This window comes from Acinonyx jubatus, chromosome E3 (genome assembly GCF_027475565.1).
Source record: "Acinonyx jubatus isolate Ajub_Pintada_27869175 chromosome E3, VMU_Ajub_asm_v1.0, whole genome shotgun sequence".
NCBI lineage: Eukaryota > Metazoa > Chordata > Mammalia > Carnivora > Felidae > Acinonyx > Acinonyx jubatus.
The window spans coordinates 26,952,810-26,976,418 of NC_069398.1; the positions used below are offsets into that span (position 1 = coordinate 26,952,810).

The 23,609-nt window shown below is 49.2% G+C and overlaps 1 protein-coding gene across 2 annotated transcripts; it reads left to right on the forward strand.

The window, feature by feature from the left end:
• The first annotated feature begins 8,462 nt into the window (after positions 1-8,462).
• Positions 8,463-22,608, forward strand: RHBDD2 (rhomboid domain containing 2). Of its 2 annotated transcripts, XM_053213184.1 has the most exons (5): positions 8,590-8,730; positions 10,550-10,675; positions 11,018-11,425; positions 18,732-18,882; positions 21,630-22,608. In XM_053213184.1, the coding sequence occupies exons 3-5, from the start codon at positions 11,263-11,265 to the stop codon at positions 21,985-21,987; spliced, it is 672 nt and encodes a 223-aa protein (XP_053069159.1). In that variant the 5' UTR covers positions 8,590-8,730; positions 10,550-10,675; positions 11,018-11,262; the 3' UTR covers positions 21,988-22,608. The 2 variants fall into 2 exon arrangements, with proteins under 2 accessions (XP_014934281.1, XP_053069159.1); XM_015078795.3 differs by lacking the exon at positions 10,550-10,675 and having other exon boundaries at positions 8,463-8,730.
• The last annotated feature ends 1,001 nt before the right edge of the window (positions 22,609-23,609 follow it).

The window sequence follows — 23,609 nt, forward strand, 5'->3', positions numbered from 1 at the left end:
TTCTTCACACCCTCACTAACTGTCATTTTTTCCTTCCTTCCTTCCTCCCTTCTTCCCTTCCTCTCCCCCTCCCTGCCTCCTTTCAATTTAGAAATCCTACTGAGTATGAAGAGGTATCTCAATACAGTTTTGATTTGTATTTCCTAAATGATTAATAATGTTGAGCCTGCGTTTATTCTGGAGAAGTGTTCAGTCAAATCCCTTGCCCAGTTTTTCAGTTGGGTTGCCCTTTTGTTGTTGAATGATGACAGTTCTTTATATATTCTGGATCCTAGACCCTTACCAGATTTGTGATTTACAAACATTTCTACCATTGTATCATTTCACTTTCTGGATGATGTCCTCTGACACACAAATGTTCTTAATTTCAGTGATGTTCGCCTTGTCTATATTTTTCTTTGGTTGTTTGTACTTTTGGTGTCAAAACTAAGAAACCCATATCTAATCAAAAGTCACAAAGATTTACACGTGTATTTTCTTCAAAGAGTTTTCTCCCATTCCATCCTCTTCGTAGGGTCCTTTGATGCACAAGTTTTTCATTTTGATGAAGTTCAGTGTATCTCTTTTTTATTTTATTGCCTGTGCTTTTGGTGTCACATCCAAGAAATCATTGCCAAATTCAAAGTCATAAAGATTCCCCCCCTGCCATGTTTTTCTCTAAGAGTTTTATAGTTTTAGGGTTTTGATCCATTTTGAGTTCATTTTTGTATATCTTTTTTTTTTTTTTTTTTTGTACGAGATGAGGATCTGACGTCACTCTTCTGCGTGTGGATATCCAGTTTTCCCAGCACTGTTTGTCAAAAAGATTATCCTTCCATCAGGGAAAGTTGCCCATGGGTCTTGGCACCCTTGTTGAAAATCCACTGGCCACGTATGTGAGGGTTTATTTCTGGGCTCTCTAGTCTATTCCATCGTCCATATGCCTGTCCTTAGGCCAGTACCACACTGTTTCGATTACTATAACTTTGTCCAGACTCGTTCTTCACCCATCCTGCCCCCTTACCCCCAACGCCTTCCCTGCCCTTTCAGGGTCTCCTGATCCCTCCTCTCCTCCAGAATGATTTCTACCACTCCCCTCATGTTGCTTTCCCCTTCCTTGTCCCCAGATCTTCAAGGGGCACCTTGAAGGATCCTCCCCCTTGATCTCTCCCTTTCTCTCACTCTGCAAACCCACTCTGTCAATCATCTCATGGGCTCTGCCTCCACACTATACTCCAAACCCATCCTCCTCTCTCCGTCTCCACTGCTACCACGTGTGTCTGACCATTGTCATCTTTCTCTAGAACACTGCGCTACCTACTGATGGGACCCCCTATTTTTACTCTTGTCCCTGCCACACAGTAACCAAAGTCATCTCCTTTTTTCCCGTTTTTATTGTTTTAAGTTTCTTTACTTCGGGGGAGAGAGAGAATTCCAAGCAGGCTCCACACTGTCAGCGCAGAGACTGATGTGGGGCTCAAACTCACTAACCACGAGATCATAACCTGAGTCAAGATGACAAGTCGGACACTCAACCCACTGAGCCACCCAGGAGTGCCTCCCCCCTCCCCTTTTAAATATTTTATGTGTATTCAAGCATTCCACAGAATGGCCAACAAGCTCTTGAGAAGATGCTCACTGCCCCTAGTCATCGTGGAGAGATAAATTAACACTAAAATGAATGCACACCCACGTTGACAAAGACGGGAAGCCGTTGGAACTCTTAGTTACTGCTGGCAGGAGTATCAAATAAGAGAGCCACGTTGGAAAACTGGTGACCTCCAGTAAAATTCAATTGGTGCTGTTACAGGTTTGGGCTCTCCAGGAAGCACATTCTGAGCTAAAGATTAATATTTATCGGCAGAGTGCTCTTGGGATCAGCACTTAGGGAAAGGAAGGAAGCACGATTGTGGAGGAAAACCAGGGTGTCATGCTGTCTCAGTGGGGGCCTCAGCCAACCCTGGGGGTTTGAAACCACCGTGATGATTTAGCATTGAAAAAAATGAATTTTTATCCCCCAGCATCTTTATGGTAGCACACTATCTCCAGTCATTAACCTTGCTCCTCCCACACTGCAAAATATTTTAGATAGCATTCCATATTGATCTATAGCTTCCTCGGTTTTTTGTTACATTTTGTTTTTAGGACTGTATGGAGTATTCCTTTGAAGGGCCAGACCATAATTTATTTATTTTTTTAATGTTTATTTATTTTTGAGACAGAGAGAGACAGAGCATGAACAGGGGAGGGGCAGAGAGAGAGGGAGACACAGAATCCAAAGCGGGCTCCAGGCTCTGAGCTGTCAGCACAGGGCTCCACGCAGGGCTCGAACCCACAGAGTGTGAGATCATGACCTGAGCTGAAGTCCGACGCTCAACCGACTGAGCCACCCAGGCGCCCCCCCCCCAAATTTTTTTAATTAAAAAAAAATCACTGATAACTTAAAATTTAAAAAAAATTAAATGTTTTGTTTTTATTTATTTTTGAGAGAGAGAAACAGAGCGCAAGTGGGGGAGGGGCAGAGAGAGAGGGAGACACAGAATCTGACATCTAGTCTCCAGGCTCCGAGCTGTCAGCACAGAGCCCGATGCGGGGCTCCAACTCACAGACCATGAGATCATGACCTGAGCCAAAGTCGTTGGAAGCTCAACCGACTGAGCCACCCAGGAGCCCCCAGACCGTAATTTATTAATAATTCCTATGGCAATGTACATCAGGATGTCTCCAGTCATTTTGTCATTGCAGCCAACACCACAACGCGTAAGACATTTTCCACTTTCCATCTGTCGCTCAAAATACTAGAGGTGGAATTGCTGCTTCAAAGATGTGCCCGTTCGTCATTTTGCAAAATATTGTGAAATTTCCTTCCCCAGAAATTGTACCAATTTTCAATCCTCTCAGCAATGTGAACAGTGCTCATTTCCCCAACCTTTCTAAAGCATGAATGGGTCAAGACTGCCCCAGCTTAACCCCTGTAAACTGCAGCGGTCACAAGATAACATCTCACCACCCCCACCCCACCCCACCCCCGCAGCCTGGGAGGGCTTCCACAATTTGGCTCCTGCCCACCTCACATTCCATGACGCACTGAAGCCCAATGCTGGGGGAGATCCTGAAGATCACGGTAGAAACCCGGATGCCATCCAGAAGGGGGTGGGAGGGAACTGGGTTTCCGTCCTCAGTCGGGGGGGGGGGGTGGGGGGGGTGGGGTGGGGAGGGGAGATGCGTGTTCAGGCACCAGGCTTGCTGCTGGGCGCCCCCAACCTGTGAATGTGGAACAAGAGAACTGGGGAGAGATGGTGTGGCAAATGAGTGCCACGGAAGGCTGCAGTTACCTTACCTTGGGGTGTTGCCATCCAAAATTTGGGTCCTAAACAGGACTACTCTCAACTGTTTACGGGATTAAACTGTCTGGATGAGGGCCGCTTCCCGGGACAGCCAGCAGGTGGCAGCATTCTGCTTTGGGACCGGGCCTTTTCTCCATCATAGAGGAGCCCTGCACGGAGCTGTCCACCAGAGGGCAGTAAGGACGTGGCTCGGAGGCCCCAGGGCGGCGAAACGAAGCTCAAGTCTGGAACTGGCCGCCCACGTCGTTCTGCCCTTCGGCCATCCTCCAGCAACCCACGAGGCAAGAGAGGCAAGTGCGGGGCAACAAGGAGCTGCGCTACTCAGTGCGCTCGAGCTGAGAGGCTGGGACCCCTTGGGAGGTCCCCCCAGGGACCTGATGTCCCGCGCCCCTGGTGCAGCTCCCCAGCCTCCCGCCCCGCCCCCAGCCCTAGGGAGCCCTGCAAATCATTCTGTGCCTTTTGCAGACGTGCCCAGAGCTGTCTCAGCTGTGCAAAGTGAGGCATCTGGTCCTTGTTTCTCAGCTCCTCAAACAACCTTTTCTTCCCCACCCAAGGACACCAGCTGTGCAGAGGAGGGACTAACAAGTGTGTATGAGCACCCACTATGTCCCAGGATCTACTCCAGGTACCAGGCCATAGAGCAGGTCTCTGCCTTCAGGGATCTCACAGTCTAGTGACAGTGACAGTCAGAGGAGGAAAGATGAGAATAGGCAAGATAGTTTGGGACAGCAGCAAGCACACCAAACAAAGAAGTAACCGGGAGAATCTGGGACCTGGGGAAGGCCCTTCCGAAGGAGCGTCCGAGCTGGAGACTTGACGGCTAGCAAGGAAACCACCATACTAGGAGCCAGGAGAAGAACGTTTCAGCAGTGGAAGAGCAGGTGCAAAGGCCCTGAGGTGAGAAAGGCCTTGGCCTCTTTGAAAAACAGAAGGAAAACCAGTGTAGTGAGTGAGGGAATGCATTCATTTCCTGTTGCCGCTATAAGAGGAAATTGCTACATTACTGAATTACTACAAACTCAGGGTCTTAAAAGCAACACAAATGACCACATCACACCCCTTAGGATGGCTACTCTCAAAACAAAACAAAACAGACAAAGCAAAACAAAACAAAACACCAAAAAACCCCCCCAGAAAATAGCAAGCATTGACGAGGATGCAGAGAAAGTGGAACCAGCCCCTGCTCTTCGTTAGTCGGCGTGTAAACTGGTGCTTTTGCTGCGGAAAACAATATGGAAGTTCCTCAAAAAATTAAGAAGAGAACTGGTATGTGATCTAGCAGTTTTACTTCCAGGTATCTATGCGAAAGAATTAAAAGCTAAGTCTCAAAGAGGGATGTGTACGCCCCGGTTCTTAGCTGCATTACTCACGATAGCCACAAGGTGGAAGCAAACCCAAGTGTCCGTCCTCTTGGACCCGGAGAAAATGTAGTATATACAGAGAATGGAATTATCATGTACCCTTAAAAAAGGAAGGACATTCTAACACCTGCTACAACATGGATGGGCCTCGAGGACATGAGGCTCAGTGAAATAAGCAAATCACAAAACACACGCACACTGTATGATTCCACTTCTATGAGGTCCCTAGAGTAGTCAAAATCAAGGAGACAGAAGGTAGAGGGTGGTTATCAGGGGCTGCATGGAGCCGGGGAACGGGGGCTTAGTGCTCCATTGAATACAGACTTTCAGGTCTGGAGACAGAGGGTGGTGAGGGCTGCACAACAGTGTGAGTGTTTTGAACACCCTCCAAACTGTCCACTTAAAAATGGCCGAGATGGTAAGGGTTAAGCGTATTTTACCACAATTTTAAGACTGGAGTGAAACCCCACAGATTTATAGTCTTGACAGTTCTGGGGTTCAGAGTTCAAAATGGACTTTACAGGACTAAAAGCAGGGTGTGGGCGGACCTGTGTTCCTTCTGGAGACTCTTGGGGAGAATCAGTTTCCTTGCTTTTTCCAGCTTCTAGAGATTTTTTTTTTAATTTTATTTTTTCAACGTTTATTTATTTTTGGGACAGAGAGAGACAGAGCATGAACGGGGGAGGGGCAGAGAGAGAGGGAGACCCAGAATCGGAAACAGGCTCCAGGCTCTGAGCCATCAGCCCAGAGCCTGACGCGGGGCTCGAACTCCCGGACCGCGAGATCGTGACCTGGCTGAAGTCGGACGCTTAACCAACTGCGCCACCCAGTCGCCCCATCCAGCTTCTAGAGATTGACTCATTCCTTGGCCCGCAGCCCCTGCCTCAACCTTCAAAGCCCATAGCTTTGACCCCTGCTTCTGTCTCCTTACCCTCTCTTCCTCTTCCCCTCCTGCCTCCTGAAAAGGACCCTCCTGATTCCATGGGCTCAGGATAACCTCGACTCCTAACTTCATCACATCTGCAAACTGGCTTTTGCTGCATGAGATAGCATATCGATAGGATATGGATATCCGGAGGTTAGGACACAGACACCCTTGGGGGCCATTATTCTGGCTCCCCCAGGGTATATAAACTGGCAGAAAGATAAGCTGAGAAAGATTCGCAGGGAACAGGACACAGATGCACCTGGGCTCTTATGAGTTGTAGCATAGCAGCAACACCTTCTGATTTACTTTTGTAAAAAACCACCCAGTAGCACTGGCTCATGGATTTGATCTAGAAACTCCGTGTGTGTGTGTGTGTGTGTGTGTGTGTGTGTGTGTGTGTGTGTGTGTGTTTTCTGTCTCCCAGCCTCAAAGTCTGGCACCTGGAGAACCAGACACTCTCCAAGCAGGAAGAGAATGCCTGCTAGGACCACAAACAGAGGCATCCCTGGGGAGCACACTTGAGCCCCGGAAGTCTCTCTGTAGACCAAGGGCAAAGTGGGTAGAACAAAAATGATTCATAGTCCCTCGGGGCCCCATCCTCAAGGCTGACGAAAGCTCAGTTGGCTCATGCCAGTTCTCTACCCACTGAGCTTAAGAGAAGGTCTTGGGGTCTTCTGGAGGCATAATTGGGAGAAAATGAGGAGGAGGCAGAGTCAGAGAGACAGGAGACTGTTGGAGGCTCCCTTGACTGTAAGATATGTGACATCACTACAGCTCTTGTTCTGCCAGGAGACCAAATGCACTTATCGTGGACCCCCCGCTAAGTGGTAACTGCATCAACCCTCCATATGTGTTTGTGTTTGTGGAGACTCAGAACCGGAGTATCCAAAGGGATTTTAAAAGCCATCGACTTCTACTTCCAAGTGGATGCTTGAATATCTTCAATATTCTCATCAAGTCACCACATGGCCTCTGCTTGCATACTACTAGTGACGGGGAGCTCACTACTGATCAAGGCAGTTCATTTCATGGGTGGACAACCCAAACCGTCAGAAAGGGCTTCCTTGTGTCCCGTGGTCTCGCTGCCATTTCCACCTTTCTCTCTCAATCCTTCTCTCTGGAGTGATACAGGATAAACCTACTTCCTCACCTTCAGGAAAGGCCTCCAGATAGTTAAGCCAGTGGTCAGGACCCCTGACGCTTTTCCAGAGAAATCTCTCTGGTTCCTTTAATTGTTCCTTGTCAAATATGATTTGAAGTCCGCCCGCCCCTCCTGCTTCCTTCCTAATCCTGGTCCCTTTGGTTAGACAAGCTCTCATTTCCTACATTCTCTTTCAGGGTGGGTGCCTAGAAGTAAACTCAGAACTCCTAGGGCTGCCTGACTGGCACAGAGGAGCTGGGACCACCACCCCCTTCCTCTTCTCAGGGCCTGGACCTGGTTCTAGCAGCCCAAGTTCCCACACTCCTGATTCATATTTCGCTTCCTGTTGAGTAAACCTTAATTAATTTTTATGCCCACTGCTGCACCATGAGAAGCATGAGTTAAATATACCCAGTGTTCATTTAAATGTGTCCCATTGATGGGGTGCCTGGGTGAGTCGGTCAGTTAAGCGTCTGACTTCGGCTCAGGTCATGATCTCATAGCTTGTAAGTTCGAGCCCCGCGTCGGGCTCTGTACTAACAGCTCAGAGTCTGGAGCCTGCTTCGGATTCTGTGTCTCCCTCTCTCTCTCCGCCTCTCCCCCGCTCATGCTTTATCTCACTCTCTCTCTCAAAAATAAACATTTAAAAAAATTTAAATGTGTCCCTTTGCTATATGTGTGTATGTGTATATATATATATATATACACACACACACACACAAACGCACATATGTACATATATATGTATATATAGAAAATCTCTGGAAAATTATACGGTTATATTTTAGTACTGAACACAAAGGACAAAAACAATCTCAGGTTCTCTTCCTGAGGCCCATGGGAACACAGACAGGGCCAGAACTACAGAGAGGGCAGAGTAGGGCCAGAGAATGGACATGAATGTTCAGCACAAAGAGCGAAGCATTGTTTCTTTTTCAGTAGCCCGGGTGGCTTCGAGTCAAATTTACATACAGGTAGCAGTAGGCGGGATAGGAGGGGGTAATAATGAAAAGGGCAGAAGATTGGAGCTTGGTAAACCAGAGTCAAATCCTAATCCTACCACTTCCTGCTTGTGACCTCGGGCAGGTTGCCTCACCTTCTTGGGCATCTGGAATCAGGGAAACACATTCTAGTTGTCTACCTAAAATAGCTGTACTCTGGAGAAGCCGCTTGTCAGATTTGAAGAGTTGAAATAGACCTGAAGGTTAAGGTGTTTACATTACATTCTAACGCTTCCAACGTCATCTCCTGCCCCTTCCTCTCCAATCCAGCTACTGAAAGCCGCCCCGGCTGTACTCCCAGCCAATTATGGGCCTAGTAGTGGGAGGATCTGAGTTCGAATTCTGTCGGCTACTCAACTGAATTGCTCAGGGCCCTCCTTAGACCTCAGTTTCCTCATCGGTATAATGAGGATAAGCACAGATAAGGCAGGTGCATGTGTGTGCGTGTGTGCGTGTGAGTGAAAGAGCTCTGTAAACCGCAAGACACTGTAATCATTAAGTCTCTGGAGACGAGGCGATGGAATTCAAACCCGCGTCCCCCAATTGGTCCCGGCAGTGCACCTGCGCGGGGCCCCAGGGTTGCACGCCAGAGGGCGCTGCTCCGACTCTCGGCGGCCAGCGCGCGCGGGAGGCTGGCGGCGCGAGCGGAATGGACAGCTCGACGCGGGGCGGGGCCGTGAGGAGGCGGGGCTTCCGGCCACCGCCGCCGCTGTTGCCAGGGGAGACAGCCGTAGGGAGGCGGAAGGAGCCCAGGACCAGCCGGCGCCGAGGCGTGGCGCAGGCACGATGGCGGCCATGGTGGTCTCGGAGCCCGGGTCTCGGAGCTGGTCCTTGTGTCCCGAGGTGCCATCCGCCACCTTCTTCACCGCGCTGCTCTCGCTGCTGGTGTCCGGGCCCCGCCTGTTCCTGCTGCAACCGCCCCTGGCGCCCTCGGGCCTCTCGCTGCGGTCCGAGGCCCTGCGCAACTGGCAAGGTGAGCAAGCAGGGGCGGGGCCGGGCCGCGGGGCCAGCCCTCTTCCTCCCACCGCCCCCGGCGCTCCCAGTGCCCGAGCCGCGGGCTACACCTCCGGCCACTCCATCCGCAGCGTCATTCTCCCCATCCTGAGAACCAGTCCCGTATCCCGCGTCGTTGTCCCTCCAGAGTCCCATCTTCCCATTACTCCATCTGTAGTCCTAACCTACCCGAATTTGTTCCCTACCCTGGCGCCACCGGCCTGGTTAAGGCCCCACACCCATTCGCTAGCAAACCGGCTTCGTTCACCCATTGCTCGCTCTCCGAGGAGAAGGATTGTTTCCTCTCCCTGTCCCGTCGCATACACACCTCCTAGCCTCCCCACTGGCAAAAAATGTCTCTCTCGCCTTCATCAGGACACTTAAGCATCCTCTGTGGCCACCCTCTATAAGCGTCCTGGCCTCTTTGGGGTTTAGAATGTCTTCTGCTTACTTGCGTGTATCTTAATCCTGACTCCCTACTCCCAGCTCATGGGAGGGGGGGAGGCATCTTATGCCTTGGGAAAGGTGTTTGTTTTCTCTAGGTGATTGAATATAAACATCCGCTCATGAGAGACATTCGTAGTCTTTGTCTCTTCCCCGTTCTTTTCTGGGGAGGAAAATGGGAAATTTGTATAGCTTTTGTTGTTTTGCAAAGCACACACTCATGAGCTTTAATCTCCATCCTGTGACGTAGGCTTTATTATTCCCCGTTATTTAGGTGAAACAGGCGTCAATAGGGAACCGCAGAGCTATTAAGTCTTGCAATTGAGACAGGAACACGGGTTTTTTATTGTATGATGTTTGGGAACTGGAGCCTTGGGCGTGTACTATGATACCCAAATCATATAGAGTAACTTCTAGAATCTTCACATTTATACTTGGAATTTCAGTTTATACTTGGAATGGTTTCAACAAATCATAAAGTACTCATCAGATCATGAAATTTTATAGAGATGGCCTGAGGTATATGGTTGCCTCCCTGTTCAAATCAAAAACTGTTCCCCACCACCACCCTGGATACACAGAGCGCATCCTCAGAGATATTTAAGAGGTCAGTGTAAACCGAGCTCCCCCTTTGTCCCTTTAGCTCACAGCTTCTCTGAGTGTGGGGTTCATGGGCATGTGAGTATCTGACAGATAAGAGACCTTTGAAGTCCTCAGATGTAATGCTATCATTTTATTTTTTATTTTTTTTAATCTTTTTTTTAACATTTTATTTATTTTTGAGACAGAGAGAGACAGAGCGTGAAGGGGGGAGGGGCAGAGAGAGAGGGAGACACAGAATCGGAAGCAGGCTCCAGGCCCTGGGCCATCAGCCCAGAGCCCGACGCGGGGCTCGAACTCATGGACCGCGAGATCGTGACCCGAGCCGAAGTCGGACGCTTAACCGACTGAGCTACCCAGGCGCCCCTGTAGTGCTATCATTTTAAATGAAGAAACCGAAGCTCGCAGGGCCCATGACTTGACTGAGCTTCAGCCAGCCTGGACATGACCGAGCCAAGATTCCACTTCAAGCCTTTAGGCCTCCAAGGTTCAGTATTACTACTACCTCACCAGTTCCCTCCTTCACTTTAGTGTGGGGGGACTGGGGGGACATAAAAGTACATAAGAAGTGACTGCTTTTAGAAAAATAGGAGTAGTATTCTTTGCTGTCTTACTGCCATAAAGCATTGCTCTACCTGTAAGGTTGGGTACGCACTTTGAAGAAAGATGTCTGAGTTCTATATTTTATTAGTGATAGTTTTATAATCGTTGCAGGTGCAAAATAATTCATGGTCCCTTTTTTCTTCTCTGAACAGCCACTATGGAAGGAGAGGTCAGGATTACAGCCGAGGAGACTGGCACACAGAGTGTTAAGTGATACCCACTCAATCCACCCTGAAGCTGTTACAATTAATTAACCCTCAAACTGCCCGGTGAGATAGGTCAGTATTAAAGCCTAAAATAAAAAATTAAAAAGGATTATGAAGCACGTTAACAAATTCCAAGACCATCCCATGCTAAAAAGTGTCATTTTTTTCCCCCCACTTGGAAGCCAGTCACAGACTTGCTCCAGGTCTGGGGAAGAGCAAGGACTGGATGTCACGCTTCTGCTTTGAGTCTTGGGTCCTTCAGTGCTGTCTCCCACTGCCTTTCATGGCTCCTGGCTGATTTGCTCTGGTGCTGACAGCCTGCCACCCCCCTTCCCGAGGTGGCTTGTAGCCTGGCTTTCCCTCCGGTAGAGCCCCTCGCGGTCAGGCCTCTAACCCTGTCTGTCCCCTCCGCAGTCTACAGGCTGGTGACCTACATCTTTGTCTACGAGAATCCAATCTCCCTGCTCTGCGGTGCTGTCATCATCTGGCGCTTTGCTGGCAATTTCGAGAGAACCGTGGGCACCGTCCGCCATTGCTTCTTCACCGTGATCTTCGCCATCTTCTCTGCTATCATCTTCCTGTCGTTTGAAGCCGTGTCATCGCTTTCGAAGCTGGGGGAGGTGGAGGATGCCAGAGGCTTCACCCCAGTGGCTTTTGCCATGCTGGGCGTCAACTCTGTCCGCTCTCGGATGAGGAGGGCCCTGGTCTTCGGCATGGTTGTGCCCTCGATGCTGGTGCCGTGGCTCCTGCTCTGTGCCTCCTGGCTCATTCCCCAGACCTCCTTCCTCAGTAATGTCTGCGGACTTGGGATTGGGCTGACATGTATCCTTCGTGGAAGGGAACTGTAGGGTGGTGACGTGGCAAGCGGTGAACCACGGTGGAGGGTCTGGGCGGAGGGCGGAGGTAGAGCCGTGGGCTCAGGTGTAGGCAATCCAGGTTTGAACTTCAGCTTTGAAACCCATGTGGTCTTGGGGCGGTCCCTTCCCTTCTCTGGGCCAGAATTTTGCCGCCTGGAAAGTGTCAACATAGCTAGCTTTCTTTTCATGCCAGCATAGCATTGCCAGTTAGTGAAATATTCTGACTTGAGGTTTTTTCTTCCTTGTAAATGGAGGCATAAACCCTACGTTTGGCTAGTTATGACATGAGTTTTCATGGGAAGAATCTGAGATACCCATGAGCTGGAGATGTTCCATGAAAGGAATAGGAAATAGGTTTGTTTGGGTTGGGTTGGGTTGGGTTTAGTCTTTTTGTCAGAAGAAACAGTGTTTAAAATTTATTTTTAATGTTCGTTTCTGAGAGGGAGAGAGCTCTTTCTCTCTGCATGCATGTCGGGGAGGGGCAGAGAGAAAGACACACACACACACACACACACACACACACACACAGAATCCAAAGCAGGCTCCAGGCTCCAAGCTGTCAGCACAGAATTTGACACGGGGCTCGAACTCGTGAACCATGAGATCATGACCTGAGCCCAAGTCGGACGCTTAACTGACTGAGCCATCCAGGCGCCCCCCAGTAGAAAATTTTTTAAAGACAGCCAGGGTCCTATGGGTGGTTAAAAACTTAGGATAAGCCTTACAACCCTTGTATAAATATTCTGGCCGTTGCAGGGGTGGGGGGGGGGGGCATTCTAAAATACAATGTGGGTTACCTTTCTTTATTATTTAAAAAAACATTTTTTGGGGTGCCTGGGTGGCTCGGTCAGTTAAGCGTCCGACTTCGGCTCAGGTCATGATCTCACGGTCCGTGAGTTCGAGCCCCGCGTCGGGCTCTGTGCTGACAGCTCAGAGCCTGGAGCCTGTTTCAGATTCTGTGTCTCCCTCTCTCTGACCCTGCCCTGTTCATGCTCTGTCTCTCTCTGTCTCAAAAATAAACAAACGTTAAAAAAAAAAAAAATTAAACAAAACAAAACATTTTTTTAAGTGATCTGTATGCCCAACCTGAGGCTTGAACTCACAGTCCCGAGATCAAGAGTCTCATGCTGTACCAGCTGAGGCGCCAGGTGCCTCCAGGGGGTTACTTTCTTCAGCATTAGAAATGGTTAGTGTTGGAGGTTGAATAAGGTACATTCTTAAAATATTTTTCTTTTCTTTCAGTTTATTTTAAGAGCAAGAGAGTGCTTGAGCAGGGGAGGGACAGAGAGAGAGGGAGAGAGAATCCCAAGCAGCACAGAGCCGGACACGGGGCTCGAACTCATGAACCGTGAGATCATGACCTGAGCCAAAATCAAGGGTGGTTTGTTTAACCCCCTAAGCCACCCAGGCACCCTCTAAAATCTCTTTCAATGCGTGATTCTATAAGCTATTAGGGTAGGTAAATATACATTGATCACATAGTTCTTATTTATCTTATTTTAAAAATTTAATTCATTTATTTTGAACCTTTTTTTAATTAAAAAAATGTTTTTAATGTTTGTTTATTTTTGAGAGAGAGAGAGAACGCAAGCAGGGGAGGGGCAGAGAGAGAGGGAGACACAGGATCCAAAGCAGGCTCCAGGCTCTAAGCTGTCAGCACAGAGCCTGACATGGGGCTCGAACCCATGAACCATGAGATATGACCCAAGCTGAAGTCGGAAGTTTAACCAACTGAGCTACCAGGCGCCCCAGACCTTTTTTTCTAATATGAAAATTTAAAGCTATAAACTCTTCTGTAAGCACTGCTTTAGCTGCATCCCACGAATTTTGATGTTGTCTTTTCATTTTTAATGGGTTAAAAGTATTTTCTAATTTTCCTTAGGATTTTTTCGTAGACCCAAGGGTTATTTACAAGTGAGTTGCTTACTTTCTACATTTTTGGTGCCTTTTCACATTTCTTTTTGTTGATGATTTCTAATTTCCTTTCAAAAGGTCAGAGCGCATTCTTTTGCAGATTGTAGTCCTTTTAAATTATTTTCTGGCTCAGCATTTGATATATCTTGGTGAACGTTCTGTGTGTGAGAAGAATGTGCATTCTGCGGTTGGTGTAGTGTTCCATTTATGTCCGTTAGGTCAAGGTGTTGGTCTTATTCTAGCCTTCTATACACTTGCACTTGTTCTGTCAGTTACTGAAAGGGGACTGTTGAAATCTCCAACTAAAGTTGTGGATTTATCTATTTTTTCCTTGGAATTCTTGTCAGTTTTTGCTTCAAGTGTATCGAAGGTCTTATTGGATGCATACATATCTCGGATTATTATGTCATCTTGATGAATTCACCCTTTATCATTGTGAAATGGACAATTTTAGTCTCTGGTAATATTCTTTGTTCCAGACTCTTTGTTAGCTGATATTACTATGTAATTCTACCTTTCTTTCTTAAAATTAGGACTTATAGGGTATATGTATATCTCCATCTTTATAGATCTTTTTTATTCTCATTATTTTTTTTTTTAACGTTTTTATTTATTTTTGAGACAGAGAGAGACAGAGCATGAAGGGGGGAGGGGCAGAGAGAGAAGGAGACACAGAATCAGAAGCAGGCTCCAGGCCCTGAGCCATCAGCCCAGAGCCCGACGCGGGGCTTGAACTCACGGACCGTGAGATCGTGACCTGAGCTGAAGTCGGACACTTAACCGACTGCGCCACCCAGGCGCCCCTTTATAGATCTTTTTTAATGTTTATGTATTTTCAAGAAAGGGAGCAAGAGCATGAGTGGGGGAGGGGCAAAGAGCGAGGGAGACCGGATCTGAAGTGAGCTCCACACTGTCAGTGCAGAGCCAATGTGGGACTCGAACTCACGACCTGAACCAAAACCAAAAGTTGGACATTTCACTGACTGAGCCACCCAGGCACCCCTCCATCTTTATAGTTTTGATATGTTTATGTCTTTAATTTTTTTTTTAATGTTTATTTACCTATTTTAGGAAATAGAGATAATGAGCGGGAGGGGGGAGGAGAGAGAGAGGGAGGAGAGAGAGGGAGACAGAGAATCTCAAGCAGGCTCCACGCTGTCAGCACAGAGCCCAACACGGGGCTCAAACCACACACCGTGAGATCATGACCTGAGCCAAAACCAAGAGTTGGGCGCTTAACCAACTGAGCCACCCAGGTGCCCCTGTGTCTTTAAATTTAACACATATTTCTTGGGGTGCCTGGGTGGCTCAGTTGGTTAAGCACCCAACTGTTTAAAGAAAACTCTTTTTCTTAAGCTTATTTATTTTGAGAGAGACAGTACAAGCAGGAGAGGAGCAAAGAAAGAGGAAGACAGAATCCCAAGCAGGCTCTGTATTGTCAGCACAGAGCCCATGCAGTGCTCAAACTCAACCAACTGTGAGATCATGACCTGAGCTGAAATCAAGATTTGGACGCTTGACTGACTGAGCCATCCAGGTGCCCCATATACCCAACTCTTGATTTTGATTCAGGTTATGATCTCATGTTGCTCATGGTTCATGGGATCCAGCCCCATGTTGGGCTCTGTGCTGATAGCACAGAGACTGCTTGGGATTCTCTCTTTCTCCCTCTCTCTCTCTCTCTCTCTCTCTCTCTCTCTCTCTCTCTCTCCCCACCCCTCATGCTCTCTTTCAAAATAAGTAAACATTAAAAAAATAAAAACCAAACATGTTTCTTGTAGATAGCATATAGTTGGTTCTCCAGTCTATCTCTGCCTTTTAAATGGTACAGTTAGCTCATGTGCATTTAGTATAATTATTGATATGGTTGGGGTTAAGTCTACCTGCTTGCTTTTTGTTTTTTCTTTGTCCCAAATGTTCTTCGTGCCTTTTTTTCCCTCTTTTCCTAACTTCAACAGAATATTTTTTTTGGTATCTCATATTTAAAGATAGACTCTTATGGGTTTGCTGTGTTTGCTATTAACTATACCTCTTCGTCTTATTTTTTAGTGGTTGCTGTAGAGTTTACAATATACATTTTTAATTTATCACAGACTACTTACAGATTATATACCACGTTGTATGTAACTGAAGAATCTCACGGAATTGTGTTTCTGTTTTCCTTCTTTTCATTCTTTGTGTTGTTATTGTCCTACATTTTATTTCTACTGTTGTCATACGTGTTATAAACTTCACAATACATTGCTATTACTTTAAAAAAATTTTAAGATGTGCATTTTTTAATGTTTATTTATTTTTGAGAGAGAGAGTGCAAGCAGGGGAGGGGCAGAGAGAGAGGGAGACACAGAATCTGAAGCAGGCTCCAGGCTCTGAGCTGTCAGCACAGAGCCCAACGCACGTCTTGAACTCATGAACCATGAGATCATGACCTGAGCTAAAGTTGGACGCTTAACCAACTGAGCCACCCAGATACCCCTACATTGCTATTACTTTTGTTTCAAACAGTCATATATTTTTTAATTTAAAAAAGCAGCGTTTACTCACATACTTGCCATTTCTGATTCTCTTCATTCTTTTGTGTGGATCCAAGTTTCCATCTGGTATCATTTTTCTTTTGCCTGAAGAACCTCCCTTCATACCCGTACCCCCCAGTAGGTACACTGGTGACAAATTCTCTCAGCTTTCAGTGCTCTGAAAATGCCTTTATTTCACCACATACAGAATTCTGGCCTTCTCTGATCTTCTTTCACTTTTAAAGATGTCATTGCATTACTCCTGGTTTATATTCTTTTATCATGAGGAGGCAGTAATCATTTTTATTGTTTTCCCTGTATAATTCATTGTTTTCCTCTGGCTTCTTTCACAGTTTTTTATCATTGGTTTTCAGCTGTTTAATTATCATGTACCTTTGGAGTGATTTTCTTTGTTTCCCTTGCTTGTAGTTGGTCATTGGATCTTGGATCTGTGAGTTTACAGTTTTCATACAAGTCTAAAAAAATTATCCTCATTATGTCTCCAAGCATTTTTTTCTCTTCTACTTTCCCCACTTCTTCCAGGGTGCCAGTTAAACATATGTTAGACTACTTAGTATTGTTCAGTGGGTCCCTGAGGCTCTGTTTATTTTGTATTTTTTTTTTAGCTTTCTTCCCCCTCTCCATTTCAGTTTGGATAATTTCTATTCCATTGCCTTCCAGCTGGGTGATCTCTTTTTCTTCAGTGTGTGCCCAGCTGTTAAACCCATCTGCTTGGGTTTTTTCCCCCTCATGTTGTATATTTCAGCTCAGGAGGTTCTTTTTTTTATATATATATAGTTTTCATTTCCATATTGGGATTCTTCATCTGTTCCTTCATTGTGTTTTCCTTTAAACCCTTCATATACTTCCATATAGTAGCTGTTTGTAAAATAGCTATTTATAGTAGCTATTTTAAAACATTTTGTCTGTTAACACCATCATGTCTGTCATTTCTGGATCTGTTTTTGACAGATTTTCCTGCTGATAATGGACCCACTTTCTTGCTTCTTCACGCGTCTTGTAATCTTTTAGTTTACACTAGACACTGTGAATGCTGTGGTATCAGGGGCCGAGTTGTGTTTTTTTTTCTTTTTTATAACAAGTGTTGATTTTTTTCCTGATAGGCAGTTCGTTTATTTGGCAAGGCATTACCTTTTTGGAAGTCTCGTCTGAATGCCCTGGTGTCAGCGAGGTCTCTTTCCCCTGTGTGGTTAGAACTCGAGCATGTCCCTGCCCCCTGTGAGCTCCCTGTTGTTAAGCGAACAGCTCCCGGAGAGTTGTTCCCTCAGTAGCTCAGTAGCTGTTCTTTGCCTGGCTTGAGGCGTCTTGGCCTGTGGGTGTGCACATGGGCATTCAGCTAAAGACTCGGGGAACCCCATGCATGTTTCTGGAGCTCCTTCCCAGAGCACCTCCCTTCTCTCCGTTACTCTGATCTGGAAATCCCAGGCCCTTTTTCCTCTCTGAATTCTTTAACTATCTCTTCAATTCAGAAAAAAAGAAAAAAAAAGCTCTTCTCTGCTTGGATTCCCCTTCGGATGCTGTAGTTTGGAAAGTGCCTCCAGGCTGAAAGCCAGTTCCATCTTGAGGCTCACTTAATTGTTTCCCTTTTCGTAGGTATCACAGTCTGGCAGTGTTTGCCACTCAAAGTCTGAAGGCAAGTGTGTAAAATGTTGTATCCTGGCTCACAGTTATCTATGGTGGGAGGACCAGTCTGGCATTGGGACTTCAGCAGAGTCAGAGGCAGAACAGACCTTTGAGGTCATACTGAAGTCATCAGCCGCGACAACTTTGAACTCCTTCACAGCATCGGTTAATGCTGGAACTCAGCATTTGGAGATGTACTCCTCCCTGAAAGAATTTAGTAACACGCAGGGGGCACTTTTGGTTGTCACAAACACTAGGTGCTACTGCCCCTTAGTCGCCGGTGGCCGGAGCTGCCGAGGGAAACAGTCGAGCCCCACAAAGAACTGTCTTGCTCACATTCCAGCGAGGAGCGCTGGCTTGAGGAACATTCTCGGTGCTTCCCTACAGCCTTCCCTCCATCCCCACCCTCTCCCAGCTACTGCTGCCCCCCCCCTTAGAGTTCAGCATGCATGTCCCTTCCTAGAGAAAGTCGTCTTGATCTCCCTAGACTAGCTTAGGGTCCCCAGCCTGGTCTTCCGGATAATCCCTTTCTTATCCCTACTGACCCTACCCTAGTGACTTACCCCTTGCCTGGCACTCCTCATTTCTTAGTTCCTGGAAGTAACAGATGTTCAGTAAACATTTGCCAAAAAGATGGATGGGTGGACAGACGGACAAAAGCTGAATCTTTATGACTGCCTAGGCAGTGGTGGGTTGACACGGGCCAGACGGCCAGAGTGCCGTCACACCACTTGTTTGGGGCGGTGACAGTGTGGGGGAAATTGCTGCCGAAGAGGCCCACGTGAAGCTCACTTGGTCACGTTGAGGCAAGGTGCCTTCTGTTTGGGGACAAAGTACAAGATGTCAGTCCTCCCAGAGGGTGCTGGGACAGCCTCCTGCCTCATCCCACTGCAGGCACAGAGGCGTGTGCCAGCTTGACGGGTTGCAGGAATGACAGGGCTCAAGGGATGGGCTGGGTGAGGTGTCGGCACCGATCGGCCCCCCCCACCCCCACCCCCTGCCTCCCCCGACGGTTGGTTCATGTTCCCTCTGAGGTGCAGGGAACAGAAACTCAACTCTTGGTTTCCCCGGAGCTCAGGCTGGTGGCAGAATGAGCGCTAATCCCCCTGCAGAATAAACGTGGGAACCTGTACTCTGTGAGGAGTGTCCGGCCCGCCTCCCTCGAGCTGCCTCCAATTTCACTTAATATGTCGACCTCAGATGGCCTCACCTACTGCTACTCCATCGACCTCTCAGAGCGAGTAGCCCTGAAGCTCGACCAGAAGTTCCCCTTCAGCCTGATGAGGAGGATTTCGGTGTTCAAGTACATCTCGGGCTCTTCAGCCGAAAGAAGGGCAGCCCACAGCCGGAAGTAAGTTACAGAATTCTTGGAGCTTATTCTTCAAGCAATTCCAGGGCTTGTAGAGAGAGTGTGGCTGGCTCAGTATCATGGGAGAAAGGACCAGGGTGTGGGCAGGTCCAGGCCCAGAACGCGCATGCACAAATGTCGTCCGAGCACTCGGGACTCTGGCCAGCCAGAATGGGAAAAGCCTTCATACGTCATCCTGACTGACCTGTGACAGACTGTGGGAGGGAGTGGCCCCATCTAGCGTTGTCACCAGCCCTCCGCGCCGACGAGCACCCTGCACAGGTCCAGCCGGGCCCTGGCAGGGAGCCCTGGTAAGAAGCAGACAGTCCACACACAGCTGATGAGGTGGCTTGGACGTGAAACAGCACAGGGCCTGAGAGGCAGAGTTTTCTTGGCCACCCGGCAGGAGGTGAGGTTTCCAGTCTTCTGTCCAGGCTCACTCCACGGAAGGTGCCAGGCAAGCCGCCCAGGCCCATGTAGTCTCACTCCTTCCTACCAGAGAAGAGGACCAAGGAGTTTGAGAGTCTTTCTCTAGGTGTCAGGGGGATAGGAGAGCCCAGTCTTGAACTAAGGTCGCTTCTTCCGGGCCCAATTCACCCCCTTTCCACTGTTCCCCACTTCTGGCTTGTGGCTGCCTCCATGCTTAGACTTTACCACGTAGGAAGTTTTCTTTCCTTCAGTGGCCTCCCCAGAGGAAACAACTCACTGTGAAGTTCAGATGCTTTGCCAACGGCCCTTTTCTACCTTCAACCAGCTGTGGAATAGATTCTGCGCTCTGGGCCGACCTAGATGCAGGGTTTCGGTTGACTTGGAAGCTGCTCTTTGTAGCTGATTTCAGGAGGTGGATGCCCCTGGCCTTCACCAGCTCAGGGCCCTTTGACCATTTCCTAAAAAAGGGGGACATTGGCAGGGGAGGGCACTGCTGGGGAGTACTGGGAAAACTAGAAATGCGCATGCACCCAGTTTGCTTCAGGCAGGTGATCCCTGGGGTCTAAATGTGGGGGAGAGTGTTGAAATTTAGGTGTATTGTGCCTTGTAGGCTTTTCATTGTTCTCATAAACTCGAGAGGGGACTTAAGGGGCCTTTGGGTGCAGACTTGCACCCTGTGAGGGAACCCTCCTTTCAGACAGCTGAGGGTGGTCACCTGGCATGAACTTACACCCCCCTCCCGGCTGGGAGCTCATCATGAATGAGAAAGTTCTCCCATGCTGAAGCGCAGCTGCCTCTCTGTAACTGGGACACTTGGGTGGTACATCTGATTCTGTTTCATCATGGCAGGCAGATCCGGGTCAGGGAGGTGATGATCCCCCAGTCCTTTCCGCGTTCCTCACATGGCATGGCATACGGTTCCTCGTTATCCTGGCCTGGTACAGGCACCCGGGACAGAAAGTGATGTTTCCGATGGCCTGACGGGGACACTGGCATGACAACATGTGTGTTTGTCTTGGCAGTTACGCGGTCTGGACAACTTTGCGTCCTTGGAGGCTCTTGCAGAACTTCTGGTGGCCCAAATCCTCTGTTCTTTTTTTTTTTTTTTTAACGTTTTATTTATTTTTGAGACAGTGAGAGAGCATGAACAGGGGAGGGTCAGAGAGAGGGAGACACAGAATCTGAAACAGGCTCCAGGATCTGAACTGTCAGCACAGGGCCCGACGCGGGGCTCGAACTCACAGACCGTGAGATCATGACCTGAGCTGAAGTCAGCCGCTTAACCGACTGAGCCACCCAGGTGCCCCCCAAATCCTCTATATTCTTAAGAATCCCAGAAGTGCCATTAAGTGCTTTGTTCCTGTACTTAAACAGCTGATTTGTAAAATCAGGTTCTTTTTAAAAATTTTTTTGATGTTTATTTTTGAGAGAGAGAGAGTGTGTGCAAGCAGTGCAGGAGCAGAGAGGGAGACAGACAGAATCGGAAGCAGGCTCTAGGCCCCGAGCCGTCAGCACAGAGTCTGATGCAAGGCTCGAATTTACAAACCATGAGATCATGACCTGAGCCAAAGTCACATACTTAACTGACTGAGCCATCCAGGCACCCCATAAAATCAAGTTCTAACTGAAATATCTACAGATTCAGTGCAATCATCCACCACAAACATCAGTGGTATTGGCAGTCATTGTCCATATTTGGAACTGCGCCGAAGTTCAGGCTGTGTCTCCATTCGTGGTCCTAGCCACATGGTCTGTGGTGGGGTCTTTAATCTCTGCATGGGCAGCTCCAGACATCTGGCTCGATGGTTCCTGCCGGCCAGGACTTTGAGCTATGAGTCTTCATTCCTGAAGCCACAGGTAGAAAACCTCACAGCAGACAGGGCCTGGGCCCAAGCCCCGTGTTACCCATTAGAGCCCTCCTGCCCTTCCTCCCTTAGAGGTTGGTCTATTCTCTTTGGGTGCAATTGCTGAGCTGGCCACAGGCACACTGACGGCCGTGATCTGGTCCCACCTTCATCTCATCTGGGTGGCAAAGTCTGTGAGGCGGTTCCACCTCAGGTGGCCTTAGGAGCTCAGCGTCCCTTCATCCTACAGGCTCACTGCAGGCCTGTGAATGGGCGCTTCCCTCTCAGGGCATTTCCTGACCGGCTGAGATTAACCTTCCTCCCCACTTGGTGCTCAGAGCTAGTTATAGAAAATGGCCAAAGCATGTTGTCCTATAAAGTGGTACGGTGATCCCAAGCTTTTCTCATGTACGATGACAGCTGGGGGGCTTTGGCATCACCATGGGAATGACCGTTTTCTCTCTTGTTCCTTTCCAGGCTGAACCCTGTGCCCGGCTCCTACCCCACGCAGAGTGGCCACCCTCACCTGTCCCCGAGCCACCCTGTCGCCCAGATGCAGCATGCCAGTGGCCAGAAACTAGCCCCCTGGCCAGCCTGCACTCCCGGGCACATGCCCAGCCTGCCTCCATACCAGCCGGCCTCCGGCCTGTGTTACGTACAGAACCATTTTGGCACAACCCCTAACTCCTCCGGTGTCTACCCGGCTACCGCAGGTGCCTCCCTGGGGGTTCAGCCCCCCACCCCTCTCAACTGCCCTGGCACTGTGTATTCTGGGGCCCTGGCTGCTCCAGCAGCTGCGGGCTCCAAGGAGTGCTCAAGGGTCCTGATCCCCTGATAGGGAATCTCTAGGGAAGTTCTCTCCCATCTTGGCTTTCTGAAGAAGGTCCTCTCCGAGCTGAGCTAAGATTTTCTTGACAAAAAATTATTTATCAAACACCTCTATGTGCCAGGCTCTGTGTCGAGTATTTTGATATATATCCTATTTCAACCCTGTTCATCCTCACGACAACTTTGTGAAGTGCGATTTAGCGTCACCAGTTTACAGACCTGGAGGGTGAGACGCTCTGCAGTCACCTGAAGTCACGTAGTTTTCGTAGTGGCACATCCGGGCTTCTGGGCTCCGGGGCCCCTCCCACCTGCCGCCCTGCCTCCCAGAGAAGGCCTGGGAGGTGAGGGTCGGCAGCGACTGCCAGCAGCCAATCCTAACTCTGCGTTTCCTCCCCTTGTGTGTGGTGCTCTTAGTTCCAGTGCCCGCTTGTCTGTGTCTACTCTTCGGGAGCTCCCAGCTGCCCTGCCGGGCAGTCCCCGGGCCCGTGTAGTATTTCTCCCCTACAGTGGCCCAGCCCCCGCCCTGGCCTTGTTGCCCCAGGGGCGGTGAGGTGGGCCGCGTGAGCCACAGCAGCATGCTGATGGATCCATAGTGTTGATTACCTTTGTATAAAGAAACAGCCTCCAACCTGCCTGTGGTGTGTGGTCTCTTCGTGGTCTGGCCGGGGCCGGAGAGAGCAGAGCTGGGCAGCGGAGGAGGGGGGTGTGACGGCGAAGAGGAGAGGTGGATCTGGGTTGAGCGGGGCAGACGACCTACACGCGGTGGGGACCCGACGTGGCCGGGGTGTGGGGAGCGGGGGAGGGGCAGCAAAGGTGGTGGGGTAGCCGGAGGCGGAATCGGGCAGCTCGGACAACCCGGAGCTTGGCAATGGCAGGAAGCAGCTGCAGGCTGGGACCAACAAGGAGGGCTGCCTGGCAGGACCTCCTCCGAGGGGTGAGGCGGGCCCTGGCTGCACTGGCATCCGAAGCCAGAGGCCTGAGAAGAGGCATGCTCCCCTGCCCATTGTCTCATGTACCGTCAGGGCTTCCCACAGACTAGATTAGCCAGAACCCACCGGCGAGCAAGCCCAGGAAATGGAGTTTGCAGGAGTCAGTCCCTCTCATGGAAGGTAAGGACAAGGACAGGGCTGTGCCTGAGCCCGGAGGCGCCTGCCCAACCTGAGGGCCGTGGCTTCTGATCCATCGGCTGGAGCTCCTCCCGGTGGTCAAGAAAGCATGCCAACTGGCAGGTGTGTTCATAGATTTTACAACGCGTGACCTTCATTTATTCCAGGAGCTGAATGCCCTGCTCTGTGCTGGCTTTTTAATAGGTCCTGGGTATGAGAAGTGGATAAGGCACACCCACAAGTCCACCCAGCCCTGGGGGCCGGGCAGTGACAGGCACACGCTGGGTGGCCTGCCCTGGGTGAGGGGGTGGGGGACAGACTGTGAAGTAGGCTTCACTGGCTGAGCAGTTGGGTGTCTAGACCACAGCTGAGAGTTGTCTGCAAGCATAGAGCGAGTCTGGCAGGGCCCGGCCTGGGGCCTCTGTTCAAGCACCCGGGGCACCGGTCCCACGGTGTCACTCAGTGAGTGCAGTCTTCTTTGTGTCTCTGCAAACGTTTCCCCGACACTCCAGTTCCAGGCCTG

Bases quoted from the DNA above. Each gene is read 5' to 3' on its own strand.
- RHBDD2 (XM_015078795.3), top strand. From the start codon at position 8,544: ATGGCGGCCATGGTGGTCTCGGAGCCCGGGTCTCGGAGCTGGTCCTTG. The intron at 8,731-11,017 runs GTGAGCAAGCAG...TCCCCTCCGCAG, and splicing joins GGCCCTGCGCAACTGGCAAG to TCTACAGGCTGGTGACCTAC. The intron at 18,883-21,629 runs GTAAGTTACAGA...GTTCCTTTCCAG, and splicing joins AGGGCAGCCCACAGCCGGAA to GCTGAACCCTGTGCCCGGCT.